This window comes from Poecile atricapillus, chromosome 9, assembly GCF_030490865.1.
Source record: "Poecile atricapillus isolate bPoeAtr1 chromosome 9, bPoeAtr1.hap1, whole genome shotgun sequence".
In the NCBI taxonomy this organism is placed as follows: Eukaryota; Metazoa; Chordata; class Aves; order Passeriformes; family Paridae; genus Poecile; species Poecile atricapillus.
Window position 1 is genome coordinate 15,517,596 of NC_081257.1, and position 25,694 is coordinate 15,543,289.

The following is a 25,694-nucleotide window of genomic DNA, read 5'->3' on the forward strand; positions in this document are numbered from 1 at the left end:
TCGGTTTTGTAGACATGGCAGGGAATGTTTACTATGGGAAAGTTTCTGAAGGAAAATTACTTGCTCAGTTTAGTTTTTGTGCCTGTCAGCATAAGCACAGCTTAAAACCAGCCATATTACATGTTGTCTCTAGACCAGGTTATATTTTTTTTTCTGGGGGTAATGCAGCAAAAGTAGCTCTGTGTTAGGGGGATTGGGTAGGAGATTATTTTCAGGAAGGAGAATATAAGAAATGAAAATCCATGGTAGTGGCTACCATGGAAAAATCTGGACTTTATTCCATTAGTTTTGATGATTGACTTCAGAGAGAGTTGGGGTTGCTCTGCCTCTGTTGGTTTTGATTTGTATTTGCAGAGTTTAAGGTGCCATTTTAGAATTTCTTCCATCAAGCAAATGCACATCATAATTTTGGGTATCATGTATATGTGTAACAGGCATATAATACATACATGTGTGCATGGACATTTTTAGTATCTTTTACCCTTTTGGAAAAAAATGTGGCTAATGTTACTTTGAATAACCATATCCAAAGAGTAATTAAGAACATGGATTTATTTCCTTCTGCAAAGCTGTAATATTAAACAGAATACTACTGAGTGATTTATAAATGTCTGTTGGAATATGATCTTAGCAAACTGCTTTTTTGGTGCACTGTTAGCTTGTTTATCACTGAAATAATGGCACTATTAATATTATATGAAATGCTTTTGAAGCAGTTCTTCAAGACATGTTGTTGCCTTTTGAGTTGCAAAAGAATTTCTAGGTTAAAAATTGCTCATTTGAAATAATTCTTGTTCATTTTAAGGACATTCCCCTTTCTGGTTAGTGAAACTGCAGAACATAATGCTGCATCAAATATATTCTGACCATATGGCTGTTCCCCTGTCCTCTGCTGTACCAACCCATTAGCCTAAACCAGTGCCCCATTTCTACACTCTGTTATCTTCCTCAACTGCTCTCCCTCAATCCAATCCCAAGTCTCTGGCTAGGCTGGCTGAGATCCTTCTCTTGTCACAGTCACCACAGAGATCAGGCTGTTACAGATAAGGGTAAGGTACTGCAGATCAGAACTTGTGGGAGCCAGAGCCACCAGCTCTGCAAAGATGAGATCCATGCAGAGCAGTGGTTCCTAATTTTGAGGAAACTTAAACTCAGTTTGGGAGCCTCTCAAAAATGTTAGATACCATCAGCCTATCTTGATTTGTTTCTGTGCAAGGCTCTTATCCTGTTGGTTATTAAAAACTCTCTGCTGTGAGTTTTAACCTAAAATGAAGTGAAATGGATCCTTACCTTAGATATTCAGGTAAATGCTTTTATAGTCTCTGCTCTACCAATGTAGTGTTACCCCCCCACAGCAGGTTTTTTCTGTCAAGAGACAGTTGTGTTGGAAGTTTTCAGGCTTTTAGGTTTTTGTTTTGTTTTATTCCCAAGTTAAAAGTATATGTAAGGTATGCACATTGAAGGAAATTAAACTTGGTGTTGTCTAGTGACACCGTGGCAGCCTTTGCTCTGAACAGTAACTTGGCTGCAACTCTTTTGTTGGCTGTTTGGTTTTTAGGAATAACTTCTGCAGTTAGGAATTTTCAGTCCTTTTTTCCTTACCAGTCTTCCTCCACCTCCCACCCACTTTTTCATGCAAAAGAATAGCAGAATACTGGTCTTTATGGAAAATCACAATATTTCCACTTACTTGCAAGTGCAAGTTTGGAGGACTCTGGCTCTATCATGAGTGGGCATGCCTTGTTACTCCCAAGTAACTAATGCCTAAATATTCCTGAGGATTAGTTTCTTTCTGTCTTGAACAGTGACTTTGTGTTCTGGCATAGGCCTTTTTTTCCTGAAGTCTTCTGCTTGCAGTACTTCCTCACCGATGGCTTGTGTCTGAGCATCACCATGCACAGAGGGGCAGTGGGCAGGGGAGGTGCAGCCTGAGGATGCAGCAGGTGCTTGGTGCCCTCTGCGTGGAGGGGAGAGCTCAGAGGGATGTGTTGTGTGGCTGAACATGGGACACTCATCACTGCTGAGGAGGCACCTGCTGGGTCACTGCTGATTGAGAAGTCATCACTCAGGAGGGGCAGCACTGGCCTCTGCTGCCTCTTGGCACAGGCTGATCCACAATCTTGCTGAGCTGCCCTCTTCTGCTTTTTTGCTTTTTTTTTTTTTTTTGCCTGAGGGTTTTATATTTTTTCATGTCAGTACTTTTCACTTGAGTCCTTGGGGTCGTAACGATTACCATCTCAACAATTACACTTCGGTCTGTTTTTATTCTTCTTATCTTGCAGGGCTTTAGCTCATGGACTCTCTCACAGCTCAGCAACAGTTTTCTCAATAAAGCTGAGCCAAGGTCACCCAGTGTTGCATCACCAGTTTAGTCCTTGGGCCAAAGACAGCTGAATGCTTGACTGAAGGTTACGTGGCTATAGTTATTTGGAAATAAATGACACTAGTAAGTGGCTTCCAGGCTGAAAGATGGGAAGAAGTTGTTGCTTTTGTTTAAGGTGTTCCCATCTGGCTCTTCCAGATTGAAAAAAACAGCTCTGAAGACTGTTACCTCTGGTGCCTCTCAGAGAATCATTAAATAGATATCAGACATTAAAAGCATTAGTGACGCTTCCCATCAACACTAACCCTTTTCTAGTTTACTTCTAGTATACTTCTGGTTTCTTACTCTCCTAGGTATGAGTAAGCAGTAGAATATAAGGTGTCTGGTAGGATTGTTACGCAGTCTCATGTGCCTTCCTTCCTCACCTAGTGCCATTTCTCGTCACTCATTTTCTTTTTTCTTTACGTGTCTAGTGGTGTTGTGGGATATAATACCATTTCATCTGACAAAGATATAAATTCGTCTGGAAAATTATACATGTATTCAGCTGCTTAAAGCCAGGAGGTTGTTCCCTACCTGCTTTTCTCCTGCACATGATATATTTTGTGAAGTGTCTTAGGCCAGTGGGTAGTCCCTGAACAATCTCCGTTGCCGTAGCTAAGAATTAATCAAGCCCATTCCAACTGTATTTTTAAATTATTCTTTAAAGCCCCAAGCATGACAGTCCTGAAGGTGTTACAGTTGGTTGGCTTCAAAAGGGCTACCTTTCTCTGCACAGCTTTTTTTTTTATAGGCAGTTCCTGTGGTGCAGTTTGATGCAGATTTGTGTCTTGACTTCTGACTTGCTGTATTTGTACCTGCACTTCATCAGTGTTTTGATTCTTTGCAAATTCTGGAATAATGTTCTCTTTAACTTGATTATAGTGTAGGAAGCGTGCCTCATGGCTAACAGGGTACGGGAGGCCTTTTGAATTTAAACAAGTTACAACTGGGTATGAACAAAGTGCAAGGAGATTTCTGGTGGCTGGACATTTACTCTTGATCTATTCAGAGACCTTGGCTAGGTATCAGTGGGTTTAGAGCATCTTGGGGTTGTGATATACACATACCCTGAAGATGGAGTTGAAACAAACCCATAGTAGCAGGTGAGCAGCTGGATTGAGTGTGTCCCAAAGGTCCTGCAGCAATGCTGGCACTGAGAAAATGAGTAGAGATGGATCTGAGTCACTCTAAAGAGGCCTCACTGGGTAACACACATGGTGTGAAATGTCAAATGTTAAAAATGATGATACTACTTGTCACCCTGGCCAGAATAGCAATGTCAAAATATTGTGCAGAGGAAGCCAAATAGATCCTGCCCAGATCTATCAGAAGTAAAATGCTTTAGTAAAAGACAATTATTATGAAAATAGTGTAGATAGAAGTCTAAAAAAACTGAAAATGTTGAGAATCAGGCAGTTGGAAAGCTCCAGAACTTCCATCTCACACAGCAATAAAAGGACTATTTGTATAACAGCAAAAAGCTGTTTTCAAGATTTGTACTGGGATGTTGTCTAATAAAAAGTGTTTATTCCATTGTTTTCCAGAGGATTGTATGATATTCTTGTAGCAAAAGACAACCAGTCTCGCTGTGTGGGCCGCTACGATAATCACGGCAGTTTTGGGGAACTGGCATTGATGTACAACACTCCTAGAGCTGCCACCATTGTTGCCACAACAGAAGGAGCCCTTTGGGGACTGGTAAGGAAAGGAAGTTGCTCTCATATGCATAATATTCTAAGCAGTACCTCACTGTGTCCAGAGCTTCTCTTGATATGGCTCCTCTGCTCATAGGTTTTTTATCGGGATCTGCTATCTCATCTCCTGGCATGATAGATCCATTGTGCAAATCTTTTTGGCTGACTTTCTGGAACAACTTGTCTGTAAAAACTGTATCAACTAGTTCAATCTGTCCCTTTATAGCTTTGCTTTTACTGTAATTGTGGCTTTTGTTAGGGGGGAGAAAAGCCATCCTGGTTTTGTTTTCATCCTGCAGAGGACAGTGGAGTCATTAAAGCACTTATTTTTTTGGGAGGTGGAAATAATATCTAAGTGATGTTCTTCATTTTCAACTCACCTTCCTACCATTTTGTCTCTTAAGGGAATGTGTTAAATATTTTCTTGAGGATATTAGTAATTTGAAGAGGTCAGAAAATTGCCCAAAACTTTGTTTTCCTTCACAATAAACTGTTGTTCTGTTACCTTGGAAGAGGTTCTCAGGTCATCATGACCTATGAGATACCAAGCTAAATGATGGTGTTGCTTTGTCTCTAGACCAGCAGTGCTGAATGTGAAGCTGTAGCCATTAGTTTCCTTTTTTAGTTCTTGTCTCTGCACTGTTTGGATGGGGTTATTTTCCCTGTGCTCTCTTACTCATCTGTGAGGGTTGGCATAATAAGTGGATTGTGCGGTCAAGGGAGCCTTTGAAGCCACAAGTGTTGTGTGCTGCCTCTGTGCCCTGGGCTCCTCAGCAACTATTGCTGAGGGCTGGTTCTGTGTTGTGACCTTGATTGTAGGACTGATAAGCTGCTGCACATGGCTGTTTATGCAATCTCAGCGCTTGCTGGGAGATCTGATTTCCCTTTTATTTGTGAGGTGAAAGAAAAGACTTTGGTAAATTACCAGGGAATAATGTCAGAATCTCATTTCTGGAGGAAGACCGAACAAAGCAGCTAGCTACAAACTGAGCTCATTCATAAAAGGAAGAAAATGAGAAGATGGTTCTTTGTTCCAGTTTGCCTTTGAAAAGAACTGCACGAATTGGGTTAATTTTGGATTTAGTTTCTCTGTGATTATATTCAATTAATTAGCAAGGTGTAGATGAACAGGAACCTCTTGCTAATCATCTGTCATTGAACATTTTATTAACTAAGGCTGCATTTTCCTCTCAAACTTCAGTTATTTCTTGTAGTTACTCTGTTTGTTACCATGTTTTGTTGTACTGTTTTGTCCCTGATGTAATTTAAACATATTGTTATTAGTATGCAGAAGTCATTGCTTAAGCTCTTTGGTTATCTGCCATTTGGGAAGTGTGGATTACTCCTGCTGCATTGCAGGCTTAGGCCAACAGAAATCTGGAAGGCTTAGGCACAAAGCAGTTATCACAGTGGTTCCCTTCTGGAGGAGGGAAATGTCCTCAGCCTTTGCTGCTAAATGTGTCTGGGGGAAACCTCATGATCACACAAGCTGCCTTCACAGCTCAGCTTTTTTTTTGTTCAAATATTGATGCTTCTCCTCCCTCAATGATACTCTCAAGCAGGTGAATTCTGAGTTTTTATACTTTTACATCCCCCCCCCCCCCCCCCCCCGTTTCTGTTTTTTCTGCTTCTCCGAACACAAACATTTGAAGACACTTTCAGCACTGAAGAATTCCTTTAAAAACAGAAAAATCCCTTATGCTTTATCTCTTTTTTCACCCTTGGATAACAGTAACACCATTCTGCCTTTCATCTTCCTCATCCTTCAACTTTAATGTTCCATTGGTATCACCTCTGTTATTTAAATATCTGCAGGTATTTGCAGCCTGCATCCCTTAAAAACATCCTCTTACTTGAAAATACCTCTTCACCTCAAAATGCTGCTGCTTAGGTACCAGCTGATGGTTTTGGGGACCGGAGGCGTGTCTCTCAGGATGTTTATGCTTCTTCACCATTTTCCTGACCAAACTTCTGCTTGCTGCCCTCTGACTTTTTGACTTTTACACTTGCCGGCCCCCGGTGCTGCAGGCCGAGCTGCAGCGGCTCCGCTCGGCGTGTGCCGCCCGCCGGCAGCGCCGGGCCCGCAGCGCCTCCCCGTGGCCTCCCCTGGCAGCGCCGGGAGGGGATTTTGTATTGGCAAACAAAACCCCAAAACGCAACCCGTAAAAGCAGCGTAAGATAGAATAAAAATGGAATCCCTAAATGGGTGTCGGAGAAGGATCAGGTCTTACAGCTCCCTATTTTTTAATTTGTTATCGCCAGAAGTACTCTAATGCGAGCTGTTGAGTCACCGTTGTGGTGGATATGGTATCACTTTAGCAGCTGCTTTTTCAGCCCTGGCGTTTGCTGTAAACACTCATTCACGTTTGTCAGTTCTTGAAACAGGGAGCATTTCAGTGAAGAGGAATAATGTATTTCTCTGTGCTGTTTCTTGCAGGATCGAGTGACGTTCAGAAGAATTATACTGAAAAACAACGCAAAGAAGAGGAAGACGTATGAATTATTTATTGAGTCTGTGCCCCTTCTTAAATCCTTGGAGGTAAAACCTCTCAGAGACATATACATCAAATTCTTGCATTAGTAGTAGCTCCAGCCAGTGTTCCTTCTAAATCAGAAATCTGTTGTTGTTGTTGTTTAGAACAAAATATTAAGTGCAGCTTTTGTATCACATATACTACACAAATTAATTTGCATTACTGAAATACTTTTGGGGTTTTTTTTCTCCCAGATCTTTTATTCACAGTAGCAATTTGCTGATTTTTATCTCAATCTGATTTTTTAAAGGTTCTTTATGCAAAAAACCCCACAAAACAAAAAACCACCAACATGTATTTCCAGGAACAGGTATCAAAATGCAGTTTGGTGGTCAGAGTTGTGTTTTCCTGTGAGGGTGTGAAGTAAGGACACAGTCACTGGGATATTTGGCCTTTATCAGCCAGGAATGGTTTTAAATTTGAGACAAAGGTGAGGGCTATGGTAGCCTTGCTTTAAACATAACTTAATATTCAGGAGCTAAACTACTGAAGGGAAGCACTCTACCTGGGAACACAATGACATTGTCATGTTGGGGGGTGTGGTGCCTGAATTTAGGAACAGTGTGGAAATTGTCAATTCTGTTGATTCACCCTGTATTGTCAGAGGGCTTTTGGAACTGACCAACCTGCTTTTGCATTAGTCTGTCTTTGCCTTCAGCCATAATTTAACTTTCCTCATAATAAAAAAATATGTTCCAGCATTAATCTTTAGTATTTGAGCTCTTAATCCCTTTGGGAGAAAATTACAATTTTGCAAAGTATCATTAGGTGTGAACAACAACCTCTCCTATGCATTATTTTGGCTATATGTTGTAGCTGTGAAGGGGTAAATTACACAACACCTTCTCTCTCAGTGCCTGGCTTAAACTGGTTCCATCAATGTGACTTTTTTTGAGCACAGAAATGACTCAAATATTTAAAGATACAGAAAAATAACTCATTAGCACTGGATGCCTTTTTGCATGACACATTGCAGTTGAATCACGCATGGACCAGAATTTGATTTCTCAAACATAGGCAAGATGAAGGTGCATTTGGGGAATGAATGGATTGATTACAACTGAATCATCTGCTGAATTTTAACTGTTAGGATTTTCTTCCTTTCTTGGTATGATTTTTTGCGCTACTCTGAAGCAATGAAATAGTTTTGTGGAGTTCTAAATGGGTGATGGGAAACACGGGATAACTCATTTCTCCCTTCCTGTTTATGAAGACTCAGGCATGTTTCCTGGCATGCCAGCTCCTGCCTCCTCCCACTGCAGGGCCTGCTCAAGGTTCACAGCTCTTGTCCTTGTCATGTCACCTTCCTCTTCACTCTAGGAATGAGTTCTTAGACAAAATTCCTTCTACACACGTTTAAGTATATAGTGGTTAAAATATTTCTTAAATGTTTGCTGGTATTTCTCATTAAGGTTTGCTCTTAGGAAGTTTTAAATATTTTTTTGGAGTGTTTTCTTCAAATTTCAACTGAATCTTAAAGAAAGTGATTTTTTCCCTGTCTAAACCAGCCAAAATCAGGTATTTGCTCTAAACCAACCAGATATTTTTTAACTTGAGGGGTAAGACAAGCACAGGGATAGGACACTAGACAATTTTATTTCCCTGTTGATTACGGTAGTCTTAAGACCTGTGTTACAGTACTACAACAATGTCATTTTGGGGCTATATTTATAAATTGTGTGTTTGTGTGTCTAGTGAATGTCTGTTAATTTCAGGAGGGATCATAATGATGCAGGAGAGTTCATAGAGATGAGCTAGAATTGATTATTGTTTTTAATTTTCCTCTTTGTTCTAGGCATCAGAGCGAATGAAGATAGTGGATGTTATAGGAGAGAAGGTGTATCAAGATGGGGAGCGTATAATTTCTCAGGTACTTGAAATCTAAACTTCTGTTTATCATTCTCCTTTCTCTGCTTGTTTTTTCTGTTTGGAATTGATTTGCAAAATTCTGTAACTTGGACAAAATTGGCATTTATTCTTTTAATATTTCTAATTTATTTAACCACTTCTTGAATGTTTGGGAAATGAACAGTATGTGTTTTGCTGTAAATTAATTTTATTACTTTAGCTTCATGGTATTTCTTCTTCTCTCATCTATGTTTTATAAGTAGTTTTGCAAGGATTCAAGATGAGTGTGCCTTTAGAAGCTGAAATTAAATGTCTGTGCAGTTTTCCATGAAATCACCCATCTAGAGTTTGCCTAGGCCCCTGTGATCAAATTAAACAAGTTAGAATCACTAGCTCTAAGAAACTGTCAGGGTTAATTGAAACCATTGTTTTTTCTTGTGCTTTCCTGAGGTATTTTTGTGGTCTGGCTTCATTTGACATCCTTTAGTGGTTGGTGAATGCTGCAGTAGATCAAGGCCAAGGTAGTGGAACATGAAGTTGGATGAACTCAAGCTATAGCCATTTGATTTTTTTTTTTTTTTTGGCTGTGACAGAAAGAACTTTTTGGAACAGTTACAGATGGAACACTGGAATTCTGCATCAAATTTGTGGTTGCTGTGTTGTAAAAGTGCTCTAGTTCAAGTAGAAGTTAATGTAAGAAAGGCTTACCCGAAACTGCAGATTTTTGGTTACAACATTGTTCTTGTATAGACAGAATACAACTCCTTAATAGTGTCCTGAATAATTGATCTAAATTATCTTGAATGTCAGATAACTGAATATAGGAAACAAGTTTGCTGATAACTGTCAAATTATTTCACTCCAAAAATACCCTCAGTTTTTAAAGTTGAAATTCTTTTTGCTTAAGACCCTGAGAAAACTGAACTTACAGCAAAATCAGAGCTTATAAATCAGTCTCAAAACTGGAAGTTCATACCATTAGTGATCCAATTACACAATTAGTTTTATTCTTTTTTAATAACTGAATTAAGGACAAGGATGTAATTATCCTTAAAAGGATGATTAATAGTTTGGATAGGTCTGGGTGATGGTAGTACACTGCTAGGGACGATGAAATTCTGTGCTTGGAAAAGAGAACTCTTACATTACAGCAGTTGCATGAATATCAGGGACCTCTTTTCCCTTGTGAGTAATTTTAAATTTTAATTACCTTTCTGGAATTTGACCCTTCAGTTAAGGGCAGTAAGCTTGAAAGCACTGAAAATTGTTAGTAGTGTTATAAGGGTGTCTCCCACTCAGTTTGTTTCCATTCTTCTTAGAAATAAAGTACTCTTTCAGCAGTTACTCTTTCAGAAGTTAGCATAGAGCATTAGTTCATGCTGTGTTGGTTGACAATGGTAAATGAAAAGTTTGCCACTGGATGGCTTATGACCATCCCCAGGAAGCTTAGCTAAAGGCCTAATTCCTTCTCTAACTCCATGTTTAAATCTTACATCATCTTATCCCAGCCCATGTTTCATACTCAAGTTATAACCATTTCTCTCCATCCTTCCCATCACATTCATCTCCTTGACCACTTGACTTAATCTGATATTTCTCTCTCTCCTCACTTTGTTTCAGGTTTCTCTGCTGAGCTGTTCCCCTTCCCTTATCAGTTCCTTTTCCAGCCTTTGTCTCCCTGAAGCCTTTAGTCCCTTTGTTTTTGGTTTGTAGCAGGAGGCATGTTGCAGATATCCACTCTGACTTCCAGCCCTATGCCAGGCCCATGGGCAAATATAGAGAGGAAGCATCCTTTCTGTCACAGATAAAACTTTAAAATTATGAAATGCTGGTGAAGCTCTCCAGAGCATATGTAAGCTGGGATCACTTGAAGATTTTAAACATGATGAGGCTGAGAGAGATGTGAAAAATGCTCTAGACCCTCTCACAGGATGACAGAATAGTTGAGGTTGGAAGGGAGCCCTGGAAGTCACCTTCTCCAACCCCTCTGCTCAAGCAGGGTCATGGAGAGTTTAATGGCACCTTCTTCCTGCTGGAAGAAACACAGTCGCTAAATCCCTGTTTTATTAAAATTAACTTCTGAAAATTCTAGGTTCTGCTTAATTTCACTAACTATTGCTTACTTCCATTAGGATCCGAAGATTTGCATTTAAGTGATTTTTCTGTATATCATTAATCTCTTTTGTGTTTTCCTTTCCTCCTGCCCTCTTACTGAATGATGTGCACTAATACTTCCTTCCCTGTGGCTTCTCTGGTGTATTACCCAACCAGTCACTTTTTAATGTTAAGAATCTGAGAGTTTGTCAATTCTAGCAAATTTCTGGAGAAGGCCTAGTTCAAAGTGAATGCATATTAATACTATTTATACATACTTTCACAGTCAAGTAAAAAAAAAAAGAAATTATTTTACCTTTTCTTCTTCACAGGGTGACAAAGCAGACTGTTTTTACATTGTAGAATCTGGAGAAGTAAAAATCTTGATTAAAAGCAAGGTGAGTTCAAATTGAGTGATTAGGCTTTGTATTAATCAATCACTGATTTGATGGATTAATACAAGAGATGTGAAAAAACCCACCCTGAGTTATTTTAATATATTATTTTATGATATTGATCATCATTATTCATGTGGTGTAGGCTGTAAACTCCCTTACCTCTTCTGAAGCAGCCAGAAGTCATGTTACTAAAGTGCAAAGGTCTTTTGCTCCTGTCTGCTGCTCTGCAGACTAACCTGATATGTGAGCGACTGAGACAGCCCGCAGCTCAACTCCAACCCATCCCTTCCCTCCCTGATGCACTTTCCCTGGCCTTAAGGGTGGAGATGAAACTTTTCTTCCATGATTATGGAAGACTGCACATTGCAAAATGTGTGGTCTGTTATCTTTAGTGACATACTAGATGTTGGCAATTGAACAGATCTCTGTACAGCCAGGAGCAGCATGGTGCATGATAAAGCCTGTGTTAGGCCACATAACAGCAGTTCCCAAAGCTGTAGCAGTAGATACCTGCCCATCTCAAAACTTGTGGGCTGGCACACGTTTTTCTTACCAAACTTCCAACTGAACGTGGTGTCAGGGTGTTCTACCATGACTTGGGAGTTGCTGATTTAAAGGTGTGAAACCAAAGAGCTGTTGCACAGGTGCAGAGTATCTGGGATTAACTCTAGCCTTGTACAGGACAGAGCTGTGTGCAAATAATGAAACTGCACTGTTTGACAGACTATGACGAGTAAAGAAGCAAATCAAGAAGTGGAGATTGCCCGGTGTCACAGAGGGCAGTATTTTGGAGAGCTTGCACTTGTTACCAACAAACCCAGAGCAGCCTCTGCCTATGCTGTTGGGGAGGTCAAATGTTTAGGTAAGCAGATGGTCTGTGTTTCTAGTCATCCTTTTCTGTTCTTTGCTTGTCTCATGGACCCTACTTGAATGAGCAGCCATTCAAAACCCAGCAACCTTTTGGTAACTGGCAGTCAGATTCCAGAAGCCAGGAGCATGGGCTGGAGTGGAACAGGAAGCTGGAGAAGCACTGCTGCTTCCTTGTAGCAGATTTTCTGTTTTCTGTGTGTGTGGCCTGTACTTGTTTGTCACACATAGCCTTCAGCTCATCTTTTAATACTACTGTGGGGTGTATTTGGCTTCTGTATTTGTCCTTGAGATGAGGTTTGTATTTCATTAGTCTTGTTTCTTCAAATAATTATGATTTCTGTGGTTTCTTTTGAAGCCTCAGCCCTAAGTGGGTTGAGCTGAAGGTCTGGGTTCTGAGTTCAAAAACCAGATTGGTATTTGGTGTCCTTTTTGACAAATGGTCTTGTTTTCACCTCTGTTCCATTACAGTCATGGATGTGCAAGCATTTGAGAGGTTGCTTGGACCCTGCATGGACATTATGAAGAGGAATATAACACATTACGAGGAGCAACTGGTGGCAATGTTTGGCTCTAGCATGGACCTGATGGATCCAGGGAATTAGGCACAGGGTACCTCAATGCCTTCTTAGTTCAAGACACAGAAAAGCCTCCTATCAGCACCACAACTCACAAGGACAACGGACACTATGGAACAGTTACTGCTGCTGTTTTCTTGGGCATTTTAGAAACCATAAACAAGTCTCAGCACAGATGGATTGCTCACTCCTCCCTGCCTCCACTTTGCTGCTGATACTTCATTATTAGACCTAGATTAAAGATGATTCTAACCCTATGTTCACTTACTTGGTTAAGAATGGCGTCTGTCCAACAGTTCAAGTGCCTGATACGAAACCCAAAGTGTGCAAGACATAGAAGCCTCCTTCCTTCTGGGTGTTACTGTTGGGATAAATTGTCCCATCAGATTTTGTAGTGGGAGGTTGCCTGTTCTGCAGAGGCAGCCTGTGGAATACAAGCCTTTTATGGGCTGATTACCTTCATCTGATGCTTTCCTTACACAATGTCAAATTTGCTTTTAATTGTAGCATCTGGGTTTGAAGTTAAAGTATCAATGGATCCAATGAATAAGATGGCACTGAAGTTTTGGTCCACCTGCTGAAAGCAGCAGGTAATAAATATAGAGAGCTCTTTAAACCAAGTAAACCGAGCTGGGGACATGGGAGAGTCTGCTTAGCAACCAGATGCAGAAAACATATTTTAAGTGTTTTCTGAGCAGCAAAGAAAATTGGTTTACTCTATGCTGTCCAACAAAGTGCAGTGGTTCAGATCAAATGGCCTGAAAGTGTCATAATTGTCATCTCCCCAAATATGCTTTTTCCTGACACTGAGTACATTTTATGGTGGTGAGATCACAATATATGACCTTCTCTTGCTTACAGAGATCCTTTATACTGCTACATTTCCCAGGGTGCAGTTGTTGACTGGGTCAGTTTTAAAGCTTTTTAAGGAGGTGAATGTTTTGTAATTTAAATGAAGACTACTTCTGTACTTGTTTACAGGAGCTTCCCCTAGTCCTAACATTTCACAGTATTTTAACTTCATTAGACACTTGAATGCTTCCAAATACCACATTGATTTGCTAAACTTTTCAAAAGTTGGCAACATTTGACTTTGTAAAGCAAATGTCTTTGCTAACTACGCAGTTGGTGTGTTTGAGGAGTCTTTTTGGTTTAGGTGATAACTAAGCTAATGATGTTTATCTAAAATACCTGTTAAATTTGCAGCATTTATTAGGTAGAATCTGTTTCTATAGCTTTAAGGACCTTAATTGGCATATGGCTGAGATTTTATCAGGGTATTATCTAAATAAGAATCAGACCATAAGAAGGACATTTTTATTGTGTACAAACAGAATATATATATTAAGACATTTAATTTGGAAGTAATAAATCTAGTGACCCTTTGAATTTGCATTCTTCCACAGCTTATGCAAAACATACTGGTGTTTTATGGGGTTATAAAATTTTAATTGTGAATACTAGTGTAACAGAACTTGTTATTTTTATTCATGGCCATGTAAGCAAGAATGGAAGGATGCTAATCTTGAATTCCTGCTTTTAGTTATCACAGTGGACATTTCTCTAAGGCACGAGATGCTTAGCAGCAACTCTTAAGTTGATTTCTGGACAGTTTTTCCCCATAGTGGATGAGCTCCTCCCATTTCCTGCAATATGAGTAAGATGGAAAGTTGGTGAATTTGAATGGCTGTTGTCCAGTTACTGTAATTGCAGTCATATTTTTATATAATGCAAATTATTTGTAATGGACACCACTGAACTTGGTGTTTCCATATTATTAAAGTCCTGGTCGTGATGTCTAGTGGCTGTTCTAACTGCATGTATTTTAGAACAGTGCATTTCACTTGCTTTCCTGGGCTGTTTCTTTGTCATAAATTACAGACAAAGAAGCAGCAGGTACTTTTCACTCATGCTTCCAAGGTTTAACACCAAAGACAAAAATAATAGTTTTCATCACAGAATTTAAGAAACCAAACAAAATCCAAACCAAAATAACAACAAAAAAAAAAAAAAAAAGAAAAAAAAAAAGAAAAAAAAGAAAAAAAAAATTAAAAACCCCACTCATCAGTTCCTTGCAGTGATAGCAGATATAACTTTAAAATACTTTGGGCTCCATGACAAAGAGAGTTTCTGAATCTAGCTTGTGACTGTCCTGTGAGCCAAACATGAACTGGTCTCTGAGCCAGCCTGAGTTTCTGTGCTGCCTAAACTGTCATATGAGCTAAAGAGAAACTTGCTGTGAATAATCACCAGCTGGCCTTTGTTGCTCCCAGGCAGAATATCCTCTCATTTATCTAGAGGAGCCTGGCAGGTTGGGCTGCCTTACAGATGGATTCTGGTTCTTAATGCCTTTGGTTCTGTGCAGGACAGGACTGTAACCTCAACACAGGCAAACACAGGCAGTTGTTCCAAAGCTTAACTGAAACCCAGGCAAGGCTGATGTTAGATTCTTGAGATATTTCTGCCTGGAAGGCAGGATTTGATGGCTTCTAAAAGTCAAATGAAAATATGAGCATATAAAATCAAAAGATTGGGATCCCGTATGAACAAAATCAAGCTTTTAAAGTTTTACTCTTCTCTGGGCTCCCTGGAGCAATGGCATACTGGGCAATGCCATCCTGCATCCAGGGTCTGTGCAGCATCATTCTGTGGTGTAGAGAGGCAGCTGACTTTAAGCTGAAAGAGAATGAGCTGCTCAGAAGGTTCATCTGTTTAAGAACTATAATGTGCAGTGTGCCTGATTAGTTTGGTCTAGTTTAACCAACCTGTTTGTACAGTTTTGGAGCATGAAGGTAATGAAAGAAGCTTTAGTAAGATACTCAATATTGCCAGGAATCTGGTTAGAGCACCAGCAGAGAGCAAAACTGGGCCATGTGCAAGTGCTGATACCCAGTTCAGGGAGCGACTGCAGCACCTGTTTGTGACCATCTGCCCCATCCCTACATCTCAGCTCGTTCCTTTGTACTCTGTTTATTGCGCTTGTTGCAGAGGGTAAGCCCAGGTGTTTTGTTACCGCTCAGTGTTCAGTTAATCTGCTACTGAGTCCCTGAAATCGGCACTAAAGAGAGATTTACTTTTAATAAAACAACTCAGCAGCAAAGTGGGCACAGAGGATCCTGTTTTCGAGGCTTAGAGGAAGACAAATCTCATGTTGTGATTCCCTGCTTGTGATTGTTGTGAAGTCAGTGAGAGGAGCTTTCAGTGGTTAAGTATCCTGGCACTTGGTATTTCTGTCTAATGTCACAGCACAGGTTTGAAAATGTAAAAACAAAAAAGAGCAGAAGTGCTCTCTTCTTAGAAACAGAAGTGCAAAACTTAAAACTTTAAAATAAAACTTTAAAAACAAAGTGCAATTTTGCACAGAAGGCAAAAAGACCCCGAAACCCCTTTGAATGTCACTTCCATTCTTTCTTTTCCATTGGCTGAAAGCAGACTCTTGTTCTTGTATTTGTAAACCAGTCTTGCCAAAATACAAACACGTTGGGTTTTTTCACTTCAGGTAATTTTTGTTGTTACAGTTGTTGCTGATCATTTAAACTTTTTTCAAACCATAAATTTTATTTCAAGAGGCCTTCCCTGTGGATTTCCTCCTGGCGCTCTGCAGCACTACACTGCTATTTCAAGAGGCAAGAGAAAGTCACCTCACAGGAGACACTCAACGCAGCTTAGCTGGCTGGAGCTAATAATGCGCTACTAATTTTCCTCTGTGGGGCAGGAGGGGAATTAAATTCTGCATAAAGTTGCTACCTCAAGGCTCCAAGTGCTTTTAAAGGTCTTTCACTTGGGAGAATTTAATAAGACAGTTCTTAAAATTGGTCTGTTCTTTTGAGTTAAATGTTTTTGTTTTTTAAAAAAAATTGATTCATTGAGGGACCCTTATTTTAATTCATTTTACTACTTGATTCTCAAAGGATGAACAGCTGCAAAGTTTGGTTCTTGCACTGTAGTGTTGAACATGAAAGAAAAATATCTGCCATATATACATATGGTTTTAACAAGTTAAACCACTCTGGGGTTCAGCTTCACTTTTGGTTAATAAAAAACTGACCTGTTGTGTCCAGCCTTCCTGTACAGTCCTGTGTGTGCTCGTTATTGACTCGCTGCAGCTGACACAACCCACAGCCTTACAGCAGCTCCCTGGATACACTTGGAATGCACAAGTGAGTTCCTCTTACCAGAGCCTCATGGAGAGCAGCACTTGCCCTACTGCAGTAACAAAAAGAGATTTTATACAGCACCCGACTTCCAAGTTTTGCTGCTTGGTGATGAAATTTTACTAATATCTTAAAAATAATACTAACTTCTGTAGGTATTGTTAGTCCAAATAAAACTGGCTGCTCCGATAAGTCTGCCAAATTATTGTGGAACTGATTTATTGAGCACGGCAATAATTGGTTCTCAGTTCCCAGGGTAAACACTATTTCTGAAGATGTCTTGTTAGCCTACTGAATTTTATGTGGCAAACTGCTTTTCTTTAACCTAGCTAACAATCTGAAAATTACTTTGGTACATGTGAAATCATATTTGCTTTTGCTGAAGTTTTATTTCTGAACGTTCAGCAGTTTATGTACCATTTCTAAGTCAGCCCAGGAGTGGAGTTTGGGTGGATTGCGGTGGTAAGAAGCATGAGAAAGCTCTCCTGGAATAATACAGGACCTTTGCACAGACTGAGCTGTGTGAAGGTGCAGGCAAAAGGTGTCTCTTGCCTGAAGTCAAGCACAATATGCACATTGGGCTACTGCAGTGTTACCGTGCTGGGATCGATGCTAATTCCTGGATAAACCTGATAAAAGAAGAAAGATTCTGTGAAGTTCTTTTGCGGATGTTTAATTATTTCAGCGGAGCAAAAACATACTTCCATCCTTTCAGCTGTTTCTGTGGTAAGGATATATTTCATGCCAACCTTTAGAGCAGGTGCAAGATACTAAAGTTGTGTTATTTTATCATCTTAATTAGCTGTTGGCTGGTAAGGTGCAAAGACAGGCCTCGGCCTCGTTCTGCACACTTCTAAAATTTGTTTCATCTGTGTGTTCTTGCAAAACCGAGGCAGGGGCAGCAGAGTCTCCTCAGTGTTGGTAACCTGGTGCCAGGCGCCACCTTCACCAGGAGCTGCACCGGGACTAACACATTTGCTTGGAATACAAGCGGAGGAGCATCTCTGCGTGTCCGTCTCCAACAGCCCGTTTGTGGTGCAGCGCTCCGCGTTTGCCTTAGCGAAGCTAAAGCTTGCGTGCAGCATTTGGGAACGCTCTGTGCCCGTCGCTTCCCAGAGATTTGTCTCAGACTCCCAACACTGCTGTCGCTCTCCTCCGTGGGCAGGGCCCTCGGGCCGGGCCTGTGCCGGTGGCGCGCAGGAGGCGCCGCGCGGTTGCCATGGCGACAGCGACCCCGCGCGGCCGCCGTAGAAGGGGCGGGTGGGCGGCGCGCGCGGCCCGGCGGGGCGGGGAATGGCGGAGGCCGCGTTCGAGCGGCGCGTGCTGCGGCGCGCGGCCGAGCATCACTATCTGCGCGTGCGCCTGTGAGCGACACCCCCGGGACCCCCGAACCCCCGAACCCCCTAACCCGAACCCCCGGGACCCCCGAACCCCCGAACACCCTAACCCGAACCCCCGAACCCCCTAACCCGAACCCTCTAACCCGAACCCCCTAACCCGAACCTGAGCCTCCGACTGAGCTCTCCTGACCCTCTGCGCTCTCCTTCCCGCAGGGAGCTGGCCGACGGCGGGGCCCGGCCCAACGCCGCGCAGTTCAAGCAGCTCGTGGTGACAGCGCTGAGGGAGCTGCACGGAGAGGTGGGACCAGCATCGGGACCGGGATTGGGGTCTGGCCTCGGCTGGCGGCTCCGGGTTGGGCCGGGAGAACCTTGCGGGAGCGGGTTGTTGTCCCCTGGAACAGCCGCTCTGGCTGCAGAGCGGTGGCCGAGCGGGCCCGAAGGAGCAGGCCAGGCAGGGTGAATGTTCTGGGTTTGACCCTCCGGTAGCCGGTTACCCGCTCGCCAGCCCCCGTTCTGACTTGCTCACAGTGAAGCTGTGCGGTTCAGTTCAGTGCCCGTAGCCAAGTGGCTTCAGCCATCCCTAGCAGTGCTCAGGTTGGACCGGGCTTGGAGCAGCCTGGTTTAGTGGAAGGTATCGCTGAGCATGGCAGCGGGGCTGGAACTGGGTGAACCCTGTAAGTTCATCCAGCTCAAACCATTCTTTGTACTTGTTTTTAGAATATTGATGCTTTTGCTGTAGAGAGGCTTTAAAAAGAGAACTATGGGAAGGGAACTTTGTGGATGGGAAAGTCCACAGTACTGTTTTCACTCCGTTTACTCTGTTGCTGGCTGACTTTAAGCAGGTCGCATCACCTCTTGGTCTACGTTTCTCTAGCTGTAATGTGGAAAAAAAAAAAGTGGCTTCTAAAGAACTCTGAGAAGAAGGGTGCTGTTTAAAATCCAGTGTTGTAATTGAAACACTTCTCTAAGATTTGAGCGTAACTATAACACCTTTAATGATGGGGGTGAAATCAGTTGCTTCTAAACCATGATAAGAATATAGGGTGATACTAAATAACATTTTTTTTCATAGGTTGGAGCAGCTTTGCCTGTTGATGTCTTAACATATGAGGAAAAAACTCTGTCTGCCATATTAAGAGTAATTAGCAGGTAAGATGCAGTCAGGACATGCTTCCATGCCATGAAAGTATTTTTCGTAAGAAAATAGAACTCTTAAACTAAAAATGGCCTTTGAAGAATTAAGCCTAACTTGCAGATATTTGCATACAGCATGCAGAAAATAATTACTGAGTATTGGTAACTTTGTGCATCAGTACATTATTCCCGCTTTAAACCAGAGTGATTTTAATGGTTTTAAGACAGGAAGTGAGCATTACTGAAGTAGTGACTTTAAATGTCTTTCTGTAATAAAGATGAGAACGGTTACTCTAAATGGTGACAACTGCAAGTGATTTAGGTGAAGAACGAGCTTAAATGCACACAGAGAACAAGAACAGTGCTGGTAAAGTGAACTTGAAGTTGCAGTACATCTCTCTGTGTCAAAGACAAGAGACTGCAGCCACTGCAATAATCCTTCAAGATATAGTTTTGTTACTGGAACTCTTTAGTGAAATTACCTGCTGTTAAACTCTTAAGGTTTCATTACTCTTTGCATAACATGCTTTCTGTTTGAGATGTCTATGCTGCAAGAAAACAGAAACCCCCAAATTTTATTAATATATTTTGTTTGCTTTTTATTTAGTGGCCTTGTCAAGCTGTGGAGTGCTCTAACCTTACTGGGCTTCTATCAGAACAGGAGGTGTGCCTTCCGGGTGCTGCAGGTAAAGCCCTGTGGAGCTGGGTGCCTTCCCCCAGATGTCAGCTCTGGCTCTAAGCTTGGCATGCTACCTAAGCCTTTTTATAGAAAGATGGCCTAGATGTAAAAATGCCTTGGTTTGGGAATTAAGTGCCTTTCAGTGCAGGTGTGTGGGGCTGTGTTTGAGCAGTTCTCATCTTAAAATGAGTCTTGTACAATGTGACAATAGTGGCTGTCTCATTACTTTATGGTTTCAGTCCAGTGACAAGTCTTGATGTCATTAATGCATCTGCAAGAGAATAATTTCTGGCAAGTGTTGTTCATAACCCACATCTTGGTCCAGGTTTTATTTCTCCTACCCTACTTTTTGCCTTTCTAATGATTACTGTCAACTGACTTTGTTTAACAATGAATATATGGACATGCACTTCCAGACCTTATTTTTTTCCAGAGGATGCTGTTTAATAAAGTGAGTTCTGAGAATTTTTTGTTTTTGAAGCCATGGCTAGACAAAAGTCTGCTCAGGCATATCTCTGAATTTTTAATCTATCATGTAAAAGGAAAATGGAAGTATTTTCAACTTTAAGAGTATTCGATTATGGGTTTTTTTAAGGCTTTAGTTGTTCACTTCTTGTCTGTTTTTTCTTTCCCCAAACTAGACATCTCCATTTCTACTTGCGTTATCTGGCAACAGTAGAGAATTAGTCTTGGACTGAATGCAGTTGTTGGTTCGGCTGCATGCCGGAGAAGTTCCTGGAAATGTTGCAGCCCTTCAGGCGTGGAATTTCTGGAGGGATTTTCCAACAAAGAGCCTTGACAAAGCCAACGTTTATCAACTCACTGCTTGGACATCCCATATTTCAGAATTTACACGTAAAAGTTGGAGACAAAGCTGAACTTAGCAAGGCTTTTACACAGAATGATGTAGTTACTTTTTCTTGTTTAACAGGGGACACAAATCCTTTGCATTTAAATGAAGAGTTTGCAAAGAAGTCTAGGTTTGGGAGAACTGTTGTCCATGGAGTTCTGATCAATGGACTTATTTCTGCAGTTCTGGGTACAAAAATGCCTGGTCAAGGATGTATATTTCTTTCCCAGGAGATTCGTTTTCCAGCTCCTTTGTATGTTGGTGAAGAAGTCACAGCTGCAGCGGAAGTGAAACGACTGAAGGGTTCTGTTGCACACATTTCTGTATCATGTCAGGTCAGAGAAAGTGGAAAAACTGTAATGGAAGGAATGGTGAAAGTCATGGTGCCAGAGAGTTAGGGCTGTTCATCATGTGCAACTTCAGTATAAAGGCCAGAACCAATGTACACTTGGTTTTGACTCTCTTTTTATGTGACATCACTTAAACCAGTAAATTTGCAACAAAAATCTTTCAAAATGTCTGAAAGTGCACAAATTTAACCTTACTAAAGCTGCATTAAAAGTAGAGCTTTTCCTTTTTTCACTGTGATGGGTTTCACTGCCAAGGTGAAACCAACAGAACTAGGCACTTGCTGTGACGAAGTGGCACATTTAGACAAGCCTTTGTGCTGCCACAGTGGGAAGCTTGGACTGGTGGGGCTCACACTGAGGTTATTCTTTCTGGTAAAATCACAGTCCTCGCCAGCCAAGTTCAGTTAAAACTTGTTCCTTCTGTACAAAGCAGCTGTATTGCCAACAAGCACCAGGGGAGGGGACAGTGCTGTGTTTAAAAGTGGAACAGAAGTGGAGGTACTGACACAGGTACTGGAAGATGTGTTGTGTGTACTGTAAGTACAAGTACAGTAAGTACACTTGTACTTGCTCCTGAGGGCAAGACAAGCAAGGGCAGATGATTTGAGCACTGACTATATGGCTTCTCTCTCCTTGCTTGAGTGTGTGAACATGGATTTTGTCCACTCAAAGTACCTTGGTAGTGTAGACTTCTGGCAAATTAATAAATAAATCATCTGAGTTAAATTATTTTAGTACTGGCATAAGATTATTATACACTAAGAAACTTTTTTCAGGAATGATTGAGGCCATCAGGAGTAAGGTCTCCAGTTGGTGGCTCATATGACTTTATGGCAGAGCGTCTGTTATCCCCTCCTCTGCAGCAGAAAGGTGTTTGAAACTTATCTTGACTGCAAATAACCTCAGAAGTTGTCTGCTATGAAAAGAGAGTTTCTCCTCACCCTGTGATGAACGCTACTGGTAAAACAGCTGCACTGCCTGAGTGTGCTGCACTCTAACCCCAGGTGTTAAGTCACACTGGAGCAGAGAGAAGGGTAATGTTTCAGGTGTTTGACCTCATGCCTTCTCTTTCCAAAGCTTGGAGTTTGGCCTGTTTGCAACCTGGAAGCAGTAATTAGGAAGAGGTTTCCTTATCTCTTGTCTGTAGAAGCTGTTTCACTTCCCATTTCCTTTCCTTCTGCCTCGGGTCACTGCCTGTCACTGGTTTTTGCTGGACAAAGCACTTCATCGAAGCAGGCCCCCTCCTTACCCTGCTCCTTGTTCACCTGCTTCTCCAGGTGGGAAGTTGTCTTGTTAAGGCCTGTTAACAAAAGGAATCAGATCTGTGCCCGATCTCCTGGGTCACTGCAGAAGTAGTTTGGGGAGTTTGGGTTACTGCTCCAGCCTGGCTTCTGAACCACAGAAACACAGCCCATTTTCCTCTCATCATGGAACTGCAAGAAAGAGATGAGGCTGTTCATGACACCTGCTCCAGGTGTACGACTCCAGCTCTGCAGTCTTACAGCACCCTAAGTGAGAGTAATTCCTGTGTATGGTGTAAAAAGAGGAAATGCAGACAGGTGTCAAACTTGTAGGTTCTCAAGCTCAAAGTAGTATTCAAATGGAAAGCTTCTTATGCTGGTGCAGTCAAAGTCATGCTGAGGAACTCAATCGTTAACAAATTTAAATCTCTGTTTTGAAAGACAACCAAACCAGAAACCAAAACCCCACAAAGGATCAACTCTAAACCCTAAATTCTAGAAATTGAGTAACATATACAGGCTATTCTGATTATTACTATTATACAAAACACCCCAAAAGGTAAAGAGCAGCAAGTGTATTAGCCCTTACAGTTTTCCCGGTCTGTCTGGGAAGAGCAGCAGTGCCTCGGGGCTGATCCCCCCGGGCCTGCAGCTGCTACTGCCACTGTCGGTGCCACTGGGAGCACCGGGCGCGGAAGACTTGGGCGCCGGGGCGACTCGCCTGCACTCATGGCCTCTGCTCCAGCCCCTTTCCCCGTTATTGCCCGTGGAGACGAGCCTCCTTGTGTCCCCCATCCCTCCGTGTCCCCCATCCCGGCCGTGTCCCCCATCCCTCCGTGTCCCCATCCCTCCGTGTCCCCCATCCCTCCGTGTCCCCCATCCCTCCGTGTCCCCCATCCCTCCGTGTCCCCCATCCCGGCCGTGTCCCCCATCCCTCCGTGTCCCCCATCCCTCCGTGTCCCCCATCTCTCCGTGTCCCCCATCCCGGCCGTGTCCCCCATCCCTCCGTGTCCCCCATCCCGGCCGTGTCCCCCATCCCTCCGTGTCCCCCATCCCTCCGTGTCCCCCATCCCGGCCGTGTCCCCCATCCCTCCGTGTCCCCCATCCCTCCGTGTCCCCCATCTCTCCGTGTCCCCCATCCCTCCGTGTCCCCCATCCCTCCGTGTCCCCCATCCCTCCGTGTCCCCCATCCCTCCGTGTCCCTCGCTCCCGGGGCGGGACCCGCGTGGAGCGGCGGCCGCGGCGCCCCCTGGCGGCGGGCGGTGACGGCGCTAAGGCCCCGCGGCGGCGGCGGCGGCGCTGCCGTGTTGACAGCGGCGGCCGCGCCGGGAGCTGCCCCGGGAAGCGGGTTGGCGGCGCCGGTTCTCCGCTCCCAGCTCCGCTATGGCCTTCATGGAGAAGCCGCCGGCCGGCAAGGTGCTGCTGGACGACACGGTGCCGCTGACAGCGCAGATCGAGGCGAGCCAGAGCCTGCACTCGCACACGGTGAGCGGGGCAGGCCGGGCCGCGGGGGCAGGCGGGAGCGGCCGGGGCGGGGGAGGGAACGGAGGGAGCCGGTAACGGGGGGCGGCGGGGGGTGCTCGGGGTCCGCGGGGCCGGCCGGGGCACGGCGGGAGCGGGGCTGGGCGGGGGCCTGCGCTGAGCCCGCGGCAGCGGGGCCGGGGGTGGCGGGAGGTGCGCCGGGGCACCGCGGGCTGGGTGGGGGCGAGGGGAAGCGCTGCGGGAGGCAGCGGGGCCGCGACCTCGCAGCGCGGGTTGCAGCGGCCCGGAGCCCCTCGGTGGGATGCGGCGGTGCCGCCGCCGCCTGAAGCCGAGGGTCGTTCGGCTTCCTCGCCCCCTCTATGTCCGCGGGGTTCCCGGGGGCAGCGGCAGCACCCCCGGCAAGGACCGGCGGGGGTCTGCGGGGGCGGCCGCTGCGGGGTTCGCGCTGTCTCGCGTCCGCTCCGAGCGAGGCCCTGTGAGAGACTGTAATTCCTGCTTTCCTCGGGGTATTGCAGCCTTTGGAGCAGAGATGGGCTCTGGCTGCCGCGTTTCGGTGGCTGTGATGAAGTTACACGTGAATGGGCTGCATTTGCCTCCGGGTCCTGCCGAGTTGCTGAGCGGAGGCGGTGAAGCTGCAGAGACCCCGCAGCCCCAGCCCCTCTCCTTTGCTGTGGGGAGCGGGGGCACTCAGCAGAACAAGCCCTGCCGTGACTTGGGTGTCACAGATTAGTTCTTTTGGGATGCCTAGGACACATGCACAGTGCTTCCATAGGAACTGTCTTTGAGCATTCAGTAACAATCCAAGTTCTATAATGTCCTGTTTGCAGTTATTTTCCACTTTAAAAACTGGGTTTCATTATGGTATGACCAAGCAGTAGTGTGAATCAGGCTGTCATCTCTGACATTTAGTTGAGAGCAGGGTTGCTGGAGAGGAGGCCAGAAGTACCTCAGCAGCAGGTACTCTAGTGGGAAGCTTGCTTTAAATGGAGAGAGGGTTTCCTTATATGCCTTACACAGCTCTCATTCCTGCGTTGTGGATCGCTTCCTGGTTCCTTGCATCTGTTGCATACCCTTAATCTGAATGACAATAACCATAGGTTCACCATGGGGTATACAACTAATTAACAGATTGTCTTATTAAATACTCTTCATATAAATAATTCACACCTAAGAAGTGGTTTGTTTTTTGTCTGAGGAACTCACATTTACTGATGTTCCAGTCTTTCTCTGAACAGAAGTTACCTATGAAGAATTGTCTAGAAGATCTTGTGAGTCTTGTAGGCTGTGGCTCTCAATTGTTGCAACTCCTTTTCTTATAAGTAAGACTAGAGAGGTTTATTTCCTGGCATATGTGATGCCTTTTACCTGTTTCAATAGCTGAAGGATGGGTGTGCCAAGTCCTGTGAGAAGTTGTGTAACTCCTAATACTCCCCAGTTAGTAGACCAGATTGAGTTTCATTGGTAACTTGTTTCCTTATTATGTTTTTTTGTAAGTGCAAATGACAATAGTGTTTTGTGTTCTTTCCTTTGGTTTGCATGATTCTGGTTAGAAAAGAAAAAGTCACAAAATTCTTTCAGAATGGTCACTTGGAAGAACTTTTTCAATCCAGACTCTTTTCTTGTGTCATCTTGTCTGAGGAAGTGCGATAACAAATGTTGCCCCCCTCACCCCCCCATCTTTCATCTCTGTATTCTGTTACTAATGGGTGTGCAGAAAAAATCTCTACTGTTTTGTTCTGATCTTTTCTTAATAACAGAATGCTGGAGCACCATGCCTTTTGATTTAAAATCTGTCTCTAAGATACATCTATTAGTAATTGTTTGTTTTACTGCAGAAGCCCTGTTGATAGCTGAAAGATGGCTTGAAGTGTGTGTAGCACAGATGGTTTATATAGAGGCAGTGTGGGCTAACAAAATACAGGAAGCCATTAACAGAGACTTGGTTTCTTATTTGATATAAGTGGACTATTCTGTCATTTTGGATACTTCATTTTGTGTCCCTGGTGTCTGAATAGTGTGTTTATTGGTGGGTGATGCTGTCCCTGATTTGAACTTTCCTGATTTAAAATAAGCTGAAGAAATAAAT

General features: G+C 43.3%; 4 protein-coding genes across 5 annotated transcripts in view; all 4 read left to right on the top strand.

Annotated features, from left to right (window-relative positions):
- The window catches only part of PRKAR2A (protein kinase cAMP-dependent type II regulatory subunit alpha), a 59,806-nt gene extending 43,355 nt beyond the window's left edge, over positions 1 to 16,451 (top strand). Inside the window, exons 6-11 of the mRNA XM_058844711.1 lie at positions 3,910 to 4,063; positions 6,497 to 6,598; positions 8,389 to 8,463; positions 10,868 to 10,933; positions 11,657 to 11,795; positions 12,272 to 16,451. Of these exons, the coding sequence (XP_058700694.1) occupies positions 3,910 to 4,063; positions 6,497 to 6,598; positions 8,389 to 8,463; positions 10,868 to 10,933; positions 11,657 to 11,795; positions 12,272 to 12,405 (670 nt within the window). The 3' untranslated portion in view covers positions 12,406 to 16,451. The remainder of the gene's footprint in view (positions 1 to 3,909; positions 4,064 to 6,496; positions 6,599 to 8,388; positions 8,464 to 10,867; positions 10,934 to 11,656; positions 11,796 to 12,271) is intronic.
- Positions 16,452 to 17,771: 1,320 nt separating this feature from the next.
- RPP14 (ribonuclease P/MRP subunit p14) lies at positions 17,772 to 20,980 on the top strand. The gene is made up of 5 exons (XM_058844714.1): positions 17,772 to 17,896; positions 18,086 to 18,170; positions 18,945 to 19,021; positions 19,614 to 19,692; positions 20,327 to 20,980. Exons 1-5 carry the CDS (start codon positions 17,826 to 17,828, stop codon positions 20,381 to 20,383), a joined length of 369 nt encoding a protein of 122 aa, XP_058700697.1. The 5' UTR covers positions 17,772 to 17,825; the 3' UTR covers positions 20,384 to 20,980.
- On the top strand, positions 20,406 to 20,980 carry HTD2 (hydroxyacyl-thioester dehydratase type 2). Its single transcript, XM_058844713.1, has one exon. It carries the CDS (start codon positions 20,406 to 20,408, stop codon positions 20,931 to 20,933), a length of 528 nt encoding a protein of 175 aa, XP_058700696.1. The 3' UTR covers positions 20,934 to 20,980.
- Positions 20,981 to 23,372: 2,392 nt separating this feature from the next.
- Positions 23,373 to 25,694, top strand: part of PXK (PX domain containing serine/threonine kinase like) — a 33,745-nt gene continuing 31,423 nt past the window's right edge. The window contains exon 1 of one of the 2 annotated variants that reach the window (XM_058845014.1): positions 23,373 to 23,611. In XM_058845014.1, the coding sequence (XP_058700997.1) occupies positions 23,510 to 23,611 (102 nt within the window). In that variant the 5' untranslated portion in view covers positions 23,373 to 23,509. The remainder of the gene's footprint in view (positions 23,612 to 25,694) is intronic. The other variant, XM_058845013.1, reaches the window with a different exon arrangement.